The sequence below is a fragment of the Dama dama genome, chromosome 20, assembly GCF_033118175.1.
Source record: "Dama dama isolate Ldn47 chromosome 20, ASM3311817v1, whole genome shotgun sequence".
Classification (NCBI taxonomy): domain Eukaryota; kingdom Metazoa; phylum Chordata; class Mammalia; order Artiodactyla; family Cervidae; genus Dama; species Dama dama.
This window is the reverse complement of record NC_083700.1, coordinates 21,793,199-21,808,027: the sequence shown is the minus strand read 5'-3', so window position 1 is coordinate 21,808,027 and position 14,829 is coordinate 21,793,199. Positions and strand designations below refer to the sequence as shown.

Genomic DNA, 14,829 nt, shown 5'->3' with positions numbered 1-14,829 from the left:
TGGGCAATAATGAAGGATGGGAAGCCTGGCGTGCTGCACTGCGTGGGGTTGCAAAGAAGTCGGACACGACTGAACAATACCTATTGGTCATTTTATGTGTTTGGAAAAGTGGCTACTCAAGTCTTTAGCCCATTTTTTAATCAGGTTATTAGTTGTTTTGCTATTAAGTTGTAGGACATTACCCCAAGTTTTCAAATCTAGGAGACTATGGGGGCCCTCCATCTATAAAAGTGGAAAGGTCAGCATAGAGGCCAACTCAGGAAGTAAATGTGATGCATCGTGTTACTCTGGCCTTCAGTCTGGAGAAAGTTGTTTTCCCAGCTCACCATCTTCTGCCTCAGGAGGCAGAATAAAGGTGGATGTAGGTAGAGGCGAAGAAGCAGACTTAGCCATTTTAGGTTTTAAGGATTTGTTTCCTTTTTATTTTTCATCAGTATTTTTCATTTAATTTTTTTTTACATCAACAGAGTTGGATTTAGGGTTCCCCAGGAGAGTAAGGGAGATGGATGGGTCCCTCCAGGGAGGTGCAGGGCAGAGGGCTGCGTCCAGCAAGTGAAGGGTGAAGAGAGAGGGCACACACTCATACACTGGGCACTGGAGAAGGCAGTTCTTTGAGCACAGACATCAGAGAGTTAAAACAGTCACCACCTGGTTCACTTTTACAAAATGGGAGTGACCAAAGGGTGGGGGCACCAGACGCAGCATGAGGAGGCTGAATTTGGATTTTCTTTTTTTGTTTGTTTTCACTTTTTTCCTTTTAACTTTTTAACATTTACAAACAGCTAAAAACTACAACACATCACAGCTACAGTGTGGGGGATGGAGGATGGGGGCACCAAAAAAAGCAGCCACACGGGGCGGGGGCGGGGGGCGGGGGCAGCTTAACCTACAGGCGCTATCCTGTGGGGAGGGTGAGATGGGGAAACTCAGGCTTCTGGTCCCTGCATTAGGGGTCCCTGGCTTACTGCTGAAACTCTTCCCACTTTGTAGGAGTTGCTGGGAAAGCCCGGTTCCTGCCCCTCCCCAGCTCCTTGTGCTTTTTGATCTGCTGGTTTGACCACATACTGGTTTCTTTCCCTCCCCTGCTCCTCTGCCTGTGCGGGGACAGTCTGGAGGTGGGAGGGCAGCTGTGCTGTTCCTGTCTGTGCTATGTAGTGGGGACAGCCTCTCACACCAGAGGAGGCCTGTGCTTCTTGAGAGAGGGGGAGGAGATGAACCTTGTCAGGTGCCCTTGGCTCTCGCTAGACTGTGAGACTCTTCTCCCAGCCTGCCGAGGCTCCTCCCACCCAGGCCAGGCTCAGAAACAAGGTTAGGGGAGGTACTGTGGGAGGCAGGTACTTGTGTGTGTGTCCACTGAAATTACCCTTGGCTTGTATTTTAGGACAGTATAATGACACCCCCACCCCACAGCGCGCACACACACACACACACACAAGTGTACACAAGCATTCACACACACACAGTCCTGCTGAGCTGCCTCAGAACTTAATATATAAATAAATAAGAATCAGAAAACTAATTTCATAAAATTCAGGCTTCTTGTAGCCCAAATTGAGGGGGAACTGGAGGCCAGGGGGCTGAGGTTTATTGCTACTTCCCCAGCATCCAACAGGAGGCATGAGAGGGCACTCTAGGCCCTTCCAGCTCTAAGAAGTTCTTTTGGTCCATGGTCTACATCAAGCCCTAGCCCCCGGCATAACCACCTGCTTGTGGTTTCACCAGAGCCCAGGCAGAGGGAATAAGAGGGAAGGCAGGAAGCCTGTTCTAAAGCCCCAGGAGCTGGGAAGAGCAAGGGGGTCTCACTAACACTGGGGGAGAAGGGTGGGGCCAAGCCTTCTCTTGTGCAAAGTCAGGGGTGGTAAGAGGTGAGAAATAGAGCTGCACCCCAAATCTGGGATGGAGGAGCCTTCCCTGTAGTCCCTGCCCATGGGGTCTCACACATGCACACACATACATACACACACACACTCACACATACATGGCTAAGACACTAAACAGGAAGGGGGGAACGAGGGCTCTGGCAGCCAGGATGGCAGGGCAGGGAACGGGAAGAGGGAATTGTTGGTCTCACAGTGTGCCTGCCACCCGCAAAGCTCCAGAGATTCCCTCACTGCAGCACCTGCCCCCGGGTCTCGGGCAGCTTCAGGGCCAGAGAACTCCCGAGGGCAAGGGCAGCTGAGGCAAAGAGGATGGGGGCAGCCTTGGTGATTCCCACAAAGGACGTGAAGATGCTGATCCCCAGCACAGCTGCCAGCTTACACAGGGCATTCAGGAAGCCGAAGGCTGTGGTCCTGCTCAGGAGTCCCCCAGCGCAGCACACGGGATGGAGGGGCCGGGGAGGGAGCCAAAGGGAGAGGCATGGATGATTTGTGGGGGAAGGGTGGGCAGTGTCCAAGAGGGAGAGGAAGGGTGGAGCAATTAGAGAGGAGGGGTGCACACCAGGGAATACAGATAAATTGGGAGGCAAGGGGGAAGGGACACCAAAAAATTAGGTTAATAGTTAAGACTTCAAGGAGTGAATATAAAAGCTACCAGCTTTGAAAAAAAAAAAAGCTACAGCTTTTAGAAGAGAAACTCAAGGGGAATATGTACCCTTTTACCCTTAAAGATGCTTTTCCCCATCAGCCCCTTCCTCACCCCATTTCTGTCCTGCCCTCTGAGCCCTAAACCTGCTGCCCTGCCCCCACCACACGCCTGTTACCTCTTGTCCGAGGGGTAGAGTTCAACAGTCAACACGTCCAGCGCGTTCCAGGATGCGATGCTGACCCCCCCGAAAAGGCAGAGCAGAGCAATCATGGCGGACTCACTGTTCCCGAAAGACAGGAAGAAGCAGGAGACACAGGACATCACGCTGGAGCCAGCTGGAGCCAGGGAGGAAGAAAGCAGCATGAGCGTGGCCACGGTGAAAGCCACCTACAGCCCACTCTGTCCCTTCGACCAGGATGAGACTCTTTGCCAGGGTACCCAAAAGGAAGGCTACTTCCTCATTTCCAACCTCACTTACATTGTCTTTTTTTTAACAGTATCACTACCAACCATTCCTTGGTGCAAGCTATGCACCAGACAATTGGATGGTTTACACACATTACTAATAATTCAGCCTCCTAAGAGGTACTGTCATCACTGCCATGTTGCAGATGAGACAGCTGGGTTCACAGAGGTGAGTAACTTAGCTAAGAAGGCAGTAGAGCTGAGATTCAGAACCCATGACCCCAAAGCCTGTACCCTAGACTTGCTATTCTGCCCACCTCCTATCCCCAGAGGAGCTTCCTCACCAGACCCGCCTGGTCATGCAGCTCCCACCTCCCCCCACTCCCTCCAAGCAGAAGACGTGAGACCCTTCTCTGGCTAAGCTTTCCACAGACTAAGGTGAGAAGCCCGGTGACGGCCATGCCCTCCCCCCAGCTTCCTGGCCAGTTGTGACACACCACCACCCAGCCTCTCCCCCTTACCAAGCATTCGGAGCCTGCCAATCTTGTCCATGAGCAGAGCGGACACAATGTTCCCAGGAAGCACAGCCAGCGTCCCCAAGAAGCTGACAAAATACACCATGTAGGCGCCTTCACCCGTCCCCGTCACGTCCAGGGGGCAGCCCTCCTTGTTGTGCAGGAATGTGCTGTTCACCAGACGGCTGTTCACAAACTTGTACTCAAACAGGTCTGGGGGCGAAGGCAAGACGGGCAGACAGTCATGGCACGTGTGAGGGGGGGCTGCTAGTGCTCATGCCCAGGGCTGTGCCTCTGAGGGCTTTAGCAGGCGGGGCTCTCAGAATCAGTCAGGACACTATGGCAAAATATCAGATGACATCACCATAGGAGCTAGGATCCTTTTATGTCACAAAATGACCAGAGTTTACCAAATGAAACAATGCACTTGGCTGTTTCCATATTTTCTCCTTAATGATGTCTACTGCTTTCTTGTTCATTCTTTTTGTCTGCTCTAGTTAATTACAAGTAGTAGCAGAGCCATAAGTTTAGGATAAATTACTGAGGACAATATTAAAAAGCCTTAGAAGTCCTATCCATTATTTTTTCCTGCAAGATAGGAAAACTCATTCAGCACTCCATTTAGAGGTGGGAAACCTCAGTCTAGCTCACAAAACCAGCACTTCCTGTCCATATAGTTTGAGAATCCCTGTTAAAGCAAAGGATTAAGGCCCTGACTCCCTTTTCTCCACCAAATATCCTTTTTATTGTTTTTTCTTTTTTTCCAAGGCTGCTCTTTTGAATGATTTTGCCCTCTTCAAAAGTGCATTAATATCACAATATTGAGTTGTTTCAGTTCTAGCCAAAAGCAAACAAACTTGATATTTTCATCAGATGTTCTACTTATTACAGAAAAATGATCAATTACCATTAGATTTTTGTAATTGCTGGTAATAACTAACAGACCCCCCTATCACCTCCAAGGCTCTGAAGAGCTCAGCTTGAGAACTCTGAGTTAGGGAATGAAGAAGGTTCCCCTTCTCCAGCTCAGGGTCCACCCAATCCTTTGGTCTGTCAGCCTCTAGCCACCCCACCTTACCAGTGTTATAGAACACAGTGTTGATGAATGTGCAGTTGCGGAAAAATGTGTTGCTGGATGTGACATCCTCGAAGTAACACTCCTCAAACAGGGAGTCCTCAAAGGACACTGACTTCAGACGTAGCCCAATGAACCTGTAAAGCCAGGATGATGAAAGCCACCTTCCCCTCATTCTTATACCCTCCTCCAACACTCATGAAGTAACAGTGAAGTAAGACAGGAAGCTGCAAGATTGAGAAGAACCATGGGTCTTTGCCCCCAAACACCTTGTCTCTGAACCCCCAGGCTCACAAAAAAGGCAAAGGGTAGGAGGGATGGAAGGGGTGAAGCCCAAAGATCCCCACATACTTGTCATTGAAGTACTGTCCCCCTCGGTGGATCTGATTCTCCAAGGTGAAGTTAAAAGTCACATGTTCCACGCGTTCCCCAGGAAACACTTTGGTGCGGGCTGCATAGTCCACCGCTTGGAGATGGCGGATCATGTCGGGAAACCAGACAGTCAGGCCATAGTAGCTGAAGCGTCAAGGGCAATGGAATCAGGGCTCATGGATTAGAACCACACAATCCAGAAGGAGAAAGAAACAGAGGAGTCAGCCCATGTTAGGACCGTGCTCATCTCCCCAACCTCATCTCTCACCTCATCTCATCTTTCACCAACTGCTGTGGTTCTGGGGGACTTCATGTTTTTCTAACTTTCCTGCCTATTCTTACCTCCCAGGCATTTGCTCTACCTTCTGTTTAACACAGTCTTCCCCATCCCACCCTCAGCCTAACTCCTATTCATCCTTCAGGACTTACGTCCCCTCTCCAGCCTACCAGCGATCTGGGCCAGGAAGTCCATTCGCCTGTTCCCAGTGCACATCCCCCACTGTGGTACTCCTCATTACAGCTAGTTTGTCTAGCTCCTAGACCAAAATGTAAACTCCATGAGGACTGAGACCACATCTATTCCATCCCAGCAGAGTACCTGGCACAGAATGGAAACTTAATACTGTTCTGCCTATAAGTTTGTTGGATTAAGGAGTGAGGTAAGTGAGCCGGGTGCAGTATCAGAGGAGATCCAAACAGCACCTTCCCTCATCATTCATCCCCTTCATTTCCATTTTCTCCACCTCTCTCCCAACCCACAGACCATCACATCCAGCACTTCCGACCCACCCCACCCAGCTCCTCACCTGAATGACATGGTGAACCACACACCCATCATCATCAGAGTGATGCGGCGGTATTCTGGGCCAAAACAAGAGAGAAAATTCCCCCAGACCTAGGCGGAATAGGACAAAGTCATACAGCGGCTGCCAGCCAGTAGTACTAGCACCTCCAGATCCTCATTTTTCTGCCCTACCACCTCCCTCCAGTTCACCTATCACCCCCACACCCAGGCTCCAGCCCTGCCTTCCTCTCCATCTCTCCACCATCCCCTCCCCCATTACCTGCCCTCCCAGGCTCAAGGCCCGGACCCCCCAGCGCTGGTACCAGGTCCCTGTGTCTGACTGGATTTCAATCAACTCATCCTCCTGATGAATTGTCTTAATGTGGGTTACCTGGGGTCAAAAGAAGGAGTGAGCAGTCACTTAGTCTGTACTTTCCAGCCCTTCCAAGTACCCCAGTTTCTCCTGCGGTAGCAAAGTGGGAGATGGGAGGGAGGCATGATACCCTAAGAGATCCCACTGAGATCTCAGTGTGGCCTAGGAAGGTGGACGTGAGTGAGGGGAGGAGTCCAGGGAGGGGCCAGGTGTGGGCACTCGGAGGACTGAGGGGAGGACTGTGGCTTACCGAGAAGACTCGCTCAGGATGCCCCTTGGCGCGCATGTTGGTGTCATGGACCTGCTTCAGTACCATCCAGGCCTCATCATGCTTCCCATTCTAGAGCCACAGAAACAATCCCCATATCCGGGTCAGCTCCTTCCTGACCCAGGGCTGCAGATCCCTCTCCCACAACCTGACCTAGGGGCACATCCACCAACCACTCCGAAAGAGCCCAAGGGGGAGCACAGCAAGAGGTAACCAGGCTTGGGCAAGAGTCGGGGATCCCCTGGCACAATGGAAAGAGAAACTGAAAAGGGGGAAATGAAGATGATGGGCAAGTATGTAGTCAGAGCAGGAGGAGCATCCTCACCCTGCTGGGTCAGGATAAAGTGAAGGGGCAATGAGTGGGCTGTAGGATCCTCTTTTGAACCATAACGTCAGGGCCAGGATCAGGACCCCTGCCTGCAAAACCCTAAGCCACCCATGGTGAAGCAGGTCCTCAGGTTTTAACACCCACGGAACTCCCCTAGAAATATATTCTAAGACAAAGGAAGTGAAATCAAGGCCCCCCAGACCTTGGACCCTGAGAAAAGAAGGCTGCCACGTGGACCAGACCCAGCCCATGGTGGGTGTTTGAATGCAGGAGCCCCTGCTGCCCTCCCCCCAGCCCAGCCCCAGCCCCAATCACCTCCAGGAAGAAACGGGGGCTTTCAGGCTGTGTGGTCAGAGCCCCAATGGCAAACACAGAAGGGAAAGCGCAGACGAGGACAAAGACCCTCCAGCTGTGGAACTGGTAAGCAGACCCCATCTGAAAGCTCCATCCTGGCAAGGACAGAGTCACAGCGTCAGCAGAGAGGCTAAAGGCTGTAGGGTCCTACCATAGGGAGCACAGGAGAGGAGAGAGTGAGTCTGGGGTGCATCTTCTGGGGGCTGCTCACCATAGTGGGGGATGATGGCCCAGGCCATAGCAGCTGCGTACACTCCACCAATCATCCAAAACATGCAGAGCCAGCTCAAATGCTCCCCACGTTTCTCCTGTGCCAGAAACTCCGAGAAATAGGAGAAGACGATGGGGATGGACCCTCCAATCCTGGAGGGCATTGCAAGAATTTCAGCATTAGAAAATGGCCATATTCCTGATCCCATACCCCACTGCTCTGGATCCCCAAGTCCCTTTCATCTTCTGAACCTTTTAAAGAGAAACTCCTTCTCACACCATGCCCTATAAGCTCCCTCACCACCAGCCATCAGGCACCCATCCTTGGGACCCTGGGAAACAGGCAGGCAGGTCTCAGGGAATGGGAAGGAACAAACATTGAATCTTGAAGATGACTACAGAGTTGGAAGGGAGAGCTGATACTCACAGGAAAGAGGGAAAATCCCCAAAGGAAGAACAAGAGGATTCTGAGGAAGCAAGCCAGAAGAGAGCTGGGAGACAATGCAGAGGGTACATGCAGGTGGCAGAGGACGTGTAGAAGTTGGGTGGCTCAAGGCTTCAGAGTTCTGGCAGGTGTGGGTATGAACAAGGTTTGTTGTTGAATGCAGGAAATATTTATACTCTGGGAAGGGGATAACCACAGATACCCAGGGGTGAAGCTGAGCCCCACTGGGTCTCTTAAGGGAACCAGACTCAGAATAGAACTAAAAGGTAGGGTGGCAGACTCAGGAGTGAACCAGATATGGAATGGCAATCTGGACAGACAGTAGACAGGTCCTGGACAGGGAGAAACTGGCCTGAAGGGAGAGGATTTCATTCATTCGGCTCACACATATTTGAGGTATAGCTGGTGTGCCTGGCACTATGCAGGGCCCTAGAGGTATAACAGCAACCAAGGCGCAGCCCTGCCTTCCAGGGGCTCATGAGGGGAACACTCACCCGACCCCAGAAAGGAGACGGCAGAAAAGGAAAGTGCCATAACCCTGGACGAAAGATGAGAAAAAGGCGAAGACACTGTTGACTGAGAGTGAGATGAGCAGACACTGTCTCCGACCCAGCCGATCAGCCAGCCCTCCCCAGAGGAAGGCTCCCACCATCATGCCCAGGTAGACAATGAGGCCTGAAGGAGAAGAACAGAGGCAGGAGTGGTATGAGCAGACACACTAAGGTTCTCCCACTCGCCAGACATTTAAATGAGCTGAAACTACAGCAGCATGGACAGAGGATCTGAAGGACTTGTAGGAGCTAAGTCTACCCAGAGATGAGATCAAGTGAGAGAGGATGCATTACATGAGCAAAGATGGAAGGTCATCTCTGCAGCCTGGAGGTTCAAAGGCAGAGATGCAGACAGGGGACAAACCTAGAATTCTTTCTTTCCCTCTCATTCCTTCTTGCTCACTCACACTCTCTTGCTGCCTCACACACACACACACACACACACACACACACACATGCATACACAATACCCCCATCTCTAGCTTGCCTGGAATGAGAAGTGGATCTGCCTAGATTCCCAGACCCTCCCAGGATCCCCTCTAGCCTCTCTGACTTGATGCCCTCCAAGCTGCAGGAGGTGTCTCTCATGTTCCTTGGGAAAGAGGCTCCATTCCTTCAATCCTCCGGGGAAATCACACACACAAAAGTGAAAGTGAAAATCACTCAGTTGTGTCCAACCCTTTGCGACCCCATGGACTGTAGCCCACAGGCTCTTCTGTCCCTGAAATTCTCCAGGAAAGAACACTGGAGTGGGTTGCCATTTCCTTCTCCAGGGTAACTTCCCGACCCATGGATCAAACCCCAGTCTCCTGCATTACAGGCAGATTCTTTACAGAGCCACCACAGAAGCCCACATATAAATCCATTTTTTATTCCTTCCAGTTCCAATACTTCTGGTCCCAAAACTCCCCTGTTCCTTTCTTCCTTCATAAAATCAGAGTTGGAATTGGTCTTAAAAGTTATCTACTCCAAACTCTGCATTTTACCCAGGCCCAAGCCCAGCCCGAGGGAGAAGGAAACTGCCCAAGATCTCATGGCAACTTGGTAACAGAGCAAGACCTGATCCCTTCTGAGGGATTCCCTTCTAGGGGATTTCCTCCCTTGGGATCTCCATCAGGAAGGGCCATTAAAGATCACTCGCTGGCCCCTGAACATTCCCAGTGCTAACCAAGAACAAGTGTGACCAGCTTCTCTGGCTGGATTCTCCCCAGCCCCCCACCACCCCAAACTGACTCTCCTCATTTAAATCAGAGAGTTTGGATATTGCCTTCTTGTCCCCCGCAAAAGGGGAAGGAATCAGGATAACAAGAGGAAAGACTTGGAAGAAACACTAAATGGGGGTCCATCCCACCACAGCCGTCTCCTACAGAACTAAGCAGACCACCCCCCAACTATAGGCCCCAGCCCCAGCCCAGCTGCCTTTTCTCTTGCACAAGCAACCTCACCATGACCCAACCTCCAGAGGAGGGGGTCGGGGTCGGGGGAGGGGAGGCGGAGAGCAGGTCAGAGGAACCCTGAGCCCTCCCAGGGACATCTTGGGACCAGAGTCCCCAGGAACGCAGTGTGAGGACAGGAGCAGTTCTCCGGCACAGAGAACTGTTTTGCAGAGTTCGGGGCGGGATGCGCCGGAGCGCAGCAAGTCTTACCCAGCATGCCTTTGTTGGAGTCAGACAGGCACATGTCTTTCTCAGCACTGGGCAGCACGAACCCCACCACAAAGACCTCGACGCCGTCGGCCATCAGCGCCAGACCAAGCACGAAGTAGAGTGTCCACTGGAATCGGCCGTGGCCACACTCCCGCAGGATGGCTTCATACTGCTGGGCTAGCTCTTCCCGTTCTTTCCGCCGCTGTGCTTCTCCCCGCCCTCCCGGGGGACCCTCCCCATCACCCAAGCGCCCCCTCACTCCAGCCAGGGGCGCCCCATCTGCCATCCGCTCGCCTTTGCCCCCAGACTCTGCCCGGGGGATGCCCTGATATTCCCCCTCGTAGATCTCATCATCCTCATCGTGGCCCTCCGTGGCATCGCTAGATGCGCCGCCTTCCTCCTCATCCTGGGCCCCTTCCCCGCGGTAATAGCCATCAGCAGGGGCAGGGAAGTCATCATCATCGTCCTCCTCCTCAAAGCGGGAGTAGGATCTCCGGGAATATTCGTCCTGGACTCTGTCCAGGCCCTTCACCACCTTCTTGGCTGCATGCTTCTTGACTTCCTTGGCAATGTCTTTGGCCCCACGGATGAAAGCTGCCCGGTCTCTGAAGCCCTCTTCCATGATGGGGCTTTGGGACTACCTCACTGAATCTTCCCCCCCTTCCTTATTTTGATTCTGCACAAAGGCTCGTGGAGTCAGAAAGACCACTTCCCGGAGTTACTTAGATGAAGTGTGTTTGAGTAACTCTGGGCACAGAATAGAATATAGGATCTGGCCAGTGAGTGTCTAGGAGGGGAAGGGAGGGAAGAGCTTTGGCCCACACCCAATTCAGTTGGGTGCATTGGGAAGGAAGAAGGGGAGAGGGGGGACCGGGAGGGGAGGGGGAGCCAGGTTGGGGAGGCTAAGCTGGGGAGCCAGGATAACTCAGAAAAAGCTGCCACTTCTCTTCCAGGAGCCTCTGGAGATCTAGAAAAAGATAAGAGGGAGAAAAAAGGAGGTTGTGAGGTTTAAAACACTGAAGAAGGCCAATATAGAGCTCCTGCCGACCCAGAGCCCCACCTGGGCCTTGTGTTACAGAGATGGCCTGCTGGCCTCCAGCCCGCCTCAGGAAAAAAGGATGACTGTCTGGGCCTGCTATGGGCCATTCAGTATACGTCCCTTACTTTGACCTTGGAGACTAGACCCATGGGATTTGCTCCAAAGTCACGATCACCTACCCGAGCCCATCTCCTGATCCCTGGCCCCACTTCAAGATCAGACCTTTGCTTTACCACCGTCTGCCAAGGATAAAAGAGGAAATAGAGAAACCAAAAGTCCCTTCTCTAGTCTGGTCTGGGTTTCTTACTGGGAGCAGAGCTTGGTGGGAACCTATAGAAGGACAACTGAATCCTTCAACCTGTTGCCTTCAGACCACTGATGGCATCTGAAGATGGGACTTTCATGGTCCTTCTTCAGGTTCCATGTTTGTAGGCTTCATAAGGTGGAATCTTCTCCCAACATAGCTCAGTGGGTGAAAGCTCAGCTTCCAGAGTCAGACAGACTTAGATTTGACTTCCTACTTCAAAAGCTTACTAAGTGACCATGAGCATGTCTCTGATCCTCAAAGCATTAGTTCCCTCTCATTTAAGAAGGGGAAGTAAGGATTAAATAACATAATAAGTATAAGCTCTTTACCATAGTGCCTGGCACATAACAACTGATGAATAAATATTAGTTATTACTCTTCATGGTGATAGTGATGTGGTAAGATGACCTCCACTCCCTCACAAGACATTAGAACAAAAGCCACCTGTGGATGCTCTTTAGGGTGAACGGCAGAAAGGGATACTGGCAAGGAGAGCTGGTTCAGTGCAAAGCGCATGACAATCAGATGACATAAGTTGAAATTCCAGCTCTGCCATTTACTAACTGATCTTGAGCAGGTTCCTGAACACCTCTAAGCCTCAGAGTCCTTATATTTAAACTGGGGATAATAATCTCTATTTCTCCAAGTTGATGTGATAATTTAATCTCACAACAGACCTTCTATTAGTTTCTTTCCTTCCTATTAGATTGTGAAAGAAGCAGCAAGGGCAAAGCAGGGGGGGTCACATTTGGATGCTGTTGTAACCTCCCAATACAGAGTCCCAAGACCCCTCTGTCTGTTTTCAAGCAAATGCCAGCAGCTGGACCCATATTGTCTGCTCCAGACAAACAATGTAACACTCGCAAAAAGGGAGACCTGGAATCTGAGATCATGCGGAAAAAGGGCAGACCAAAATCTAAAAAAGAGGTGATGACTGGCTTGCCACCTTCCTTCAGGATGTCATAAATGGACCCCCTTTCACTGGTGGGGGTAGGGTTGGAAAATCAAACACATACATTTCCAACATGGGCGTCTAAGGTCTATAGTTGTACCTCCTTCCTCCATGGCCTCCCTTTCTAATCCCCTTTAATCCTTTCTGCTCCTCCTCCAGGAGTCAAGGAAAAGACAGTCCATAAATACCGCATTGCGTAAGAGCTGATATAGAATGAAGGGGGCTTGGACCTCCCCTCCCCCACAAAAGACATCCTCCAGAGGCAAGCATGGGAGAAGCTCCTCTTCCTTCATAGAAGCAGAGGAAGCAGGACTAGATTCTGATCAGAGATCATTCCCCTAAAAATATCCTGCTTCATTCTGTTCCCACCCATCCAGGGCCTTCACTAAATGTCACACATACACTTACACACACACACACAGTGGCCCATGCAGAAAGGGTAAGTAATGCTATGTAGTTCAGAAAGAAGCACTGGCAAAGCAGAGCCCTACCCCCTCAGGTCAGATGTGAGCAGTGGACCACGATGCCCAGAACCAGTGACCCCTATGTCACCTTCTTTCCTTGTGGTTCAAGGCCCAAACCATGCCCCATTAAAGAGAGGGAACAGTGGAATCCCCTTTCTGCATGCAATTTGCTTGCCTCACCTTTCCTTCCCAATTAGGATCTCCACCCAAACCCTGACGCAGGCAGATGGACCCAGCAGGATCCATGCCCTGCGTTTGTTTACACTCTTCACCCCTGAGAGGAACGGGAAGGGTACAGAAGGGCCCCAGAGCCACAGCAGGATGTGATGGCTCAACAGCCAGCTCCCCCAGGGCCAACAAACCCAGGAGGTCAGGAGGGAGAGAAAGAACACAAATTCTGCAAGCCGGTGAGGAAGTGGTGCTATTTTTAGCCCCCAAAGCAGCACAGGGTGGCTAAGCTTGTGGGAGGGAGACAGACTCCAGAGGTAGAGGTTAAAGGAGACAAGATTCAGGGTTACAGGGCCCTTTAAGGTCGGCCGTCTTCACCTGATGGGAAAACATGCCCGGGAGATTTTCTGCAGAGGATGAGGGGAGGAGGAAGACTCTGAGCTAAGGCTTCCTCTCAGGATAACTCAGCCCAGGATTGGTTGTGGGGTGGGGAAGTCCAGAACCCCTCACCTCCATCAAAGCCCCTGACTTTAGAAGCCACCTGGATTTCCCAACCCACCCTAGCCCAGGTGACAAGGTCGTTAGAAACAATCACTTACCAAAACATCCATGGATGTGGGGGAGAGAGGTGCTGGAGCACCCTCCCCATCACTGCTGGGTAATTGAGCCTCGATCCCCACCCCAGGACAGCCAAGGCTGCACCACCCCTGCCTTCATGCTACCCTACGGTTTGGAAGATGGAGTCTCCACACTTCTGACAGGAAAAGATCAAGGTGTCAGCCGAGAATGTCCAAGGAGGAGTTCGGAGAGGCAGGGACCAGAATGCAAGGGGAGACCTTCACGCGTACAGGCAAAGAGACTGCCCCTGCCAGCATCCGCGGCGACCCTCCCCATCCTGCCCTACTCTGGTATAAGAGCGGAGCCCCTAGAACTAACTGAACCCATTCTCCCAGCGCCTCCCCTCACCCTAGATTCTGCTGCTGGACTAGTGCCCATCAGCACTCAACACCCCTTCCCCCCGCCCCTGAGCGACTGCCTGCCTCCAGCCCCACCCCCAACCGTGCCCCCAAGCCTGGTTGTTCACCACCTCTATCTACCCAACACTTCCGTTCACCATTCCCTTCCTTCCCTCCTTCATCTGCCCTTCCTCCACCAACCCCCCCACACACACCCCCCACAAACCCAACCGCCCCCCCCCCCCAACCCCGCAACCCAAGTCCAGGCGCACAGACTGAGGCAGCATATATTCTCCCGCCCCAGCCAAGGTCATCTATCACGCGGTGCGGGGGGAGGCGGGTAAGATGAGTTGGGAATTGGAGTTTGAGGGAACCCTATTCCACCGTACAAGCCCCCACCCCCGTTAAAATCTGAGGAGAGTAGTATGGGCTTGGTTAAGGTAGAGAAAAACACCCCTCCTCCATACATATGTATACATATATATATATATATATATATGTATATGTATATGTATATATACATATATATATTTCCTTCTGTGATCAGCACAGCAACCGCCACAAATGTCCATTCAAACCACCAGCAATCCCCTCACCCCTGATGAGGGACGGTCACCCTCCCCACAAGCAAAGCATCGGAGGATAAAATGGCTGCAAGGCAAGGCGAGGCTGCTTCTGCCCCGGGGCGGGGTGGAGCTGAGAAACTGAGAGAGGGGTCTCACCTGGGCTGAGTCCCCCAGATAAGGGAGTCCGCGTGAGGGCGGGGGTCCCGGCGGCGGGGCAGGCGGCAGCGGCGTCTGCTCTGGGTACCAGGGGAAGCAGCAATGCAGACCTGCCCCCCCACAGGCTCCGGCCCCGCCTCCGCCCTCCCCCCGCCCGCCCCCGCCCCCCCGCACAGTGAGCGCGGGAGAGACCATTGTTGGGGGGGGGGGGGGGAAGGAAAAAGAGGATGGGGACGGACTCGGGGCTCCGGGGAGAGGTGGTGAGGGAGCTGGGAGGGCTGTCACAGGGGCAGCTGGAGATGACACCAGCCCCTCCTAGTTAAAGACTACAGGATCTAAGGAAAGTAATACTGATGTCAGGAAGGCGAG

General features: G+C 52.2%; 1 protein-coding gene across 2 annotated transcripts; it reads right to left on the bottom strand.

Moving 5' to 3' along the window:
• Positions 1–422: 422 nt before the first annotated feature.
• SV2A (synaptic vesicle glycoprotein 2A) lies at positions 423–14,567 on the bottom strand. 2 transcript variants are annotated; one of them, XM_061120935.1, is made up of 13 exons: positions 14,461–14,567; positions 9,853–10,819; positions 8,150–8,330; positions 7,212–7,363; positions 6,962–7,095; positions 6,301–6,390; positions 5,958–6,068; positions 5,700–5,788; positions 4,873–5,037; positions 4,525–4,658; positions 3,453–3,659; positions 2,702–2,861; positions 423–2,291 (listed from the first exon to the last, which is right to left on the bottom strand). In XM_061120935.1, the coding sequence occupies exons 2-13, from the start codon at positions 10,472–10,474 to the stop codon at positions 2,108–2,110; spliced, it is 2,229 nt and encodes a 742-aa protein (XP_060976918.1). In that variant the 5' UTR covers positions 10,475–10,819; positions 14,461–14,567; the 3' UTR covers positions 423–2,107. The 2 variants fall into 2 exon arrangements, with proteins under 2 accessions (XP_060976918.1, XP_060976919.1); XM_061120936.1 differs by lacking the exons at positions 6,962–7,095; positions 8,150–8,330; positions 9,853–10,819; positions 14,461–14,567 and having other exon boundaries at positions 7,212–7,321.
• Between the last annotated feature and the right edge of the window lie 262 nt (positions 14,568–14,829).

Bases quoted from the DNA above. Each gene is read 5' to 3' on its own strand.
- SV2A (XM_061120935.1), bottom strand. From the start codon at position 10,474: ATGGAAGAGGGCTTCAGAGACCGGGCAGCTTTCATCCGTGGGGCCAAA. The intron at 5,789-5,957 runs GTAATGGGGGAG...TATTCCGCCTAG, and splicing joins CCTTGAGCCTGGGAGGGCAG to GTCTGGGGGAATTTTCTCTC. The intron at 5,038-5,699 runs GTGAGGAGCTGG...TTGACGCTTCAG, and splicing joins TGGTTCACCATGTCATTCAG to CTACTATGGCCTGACTGTCT.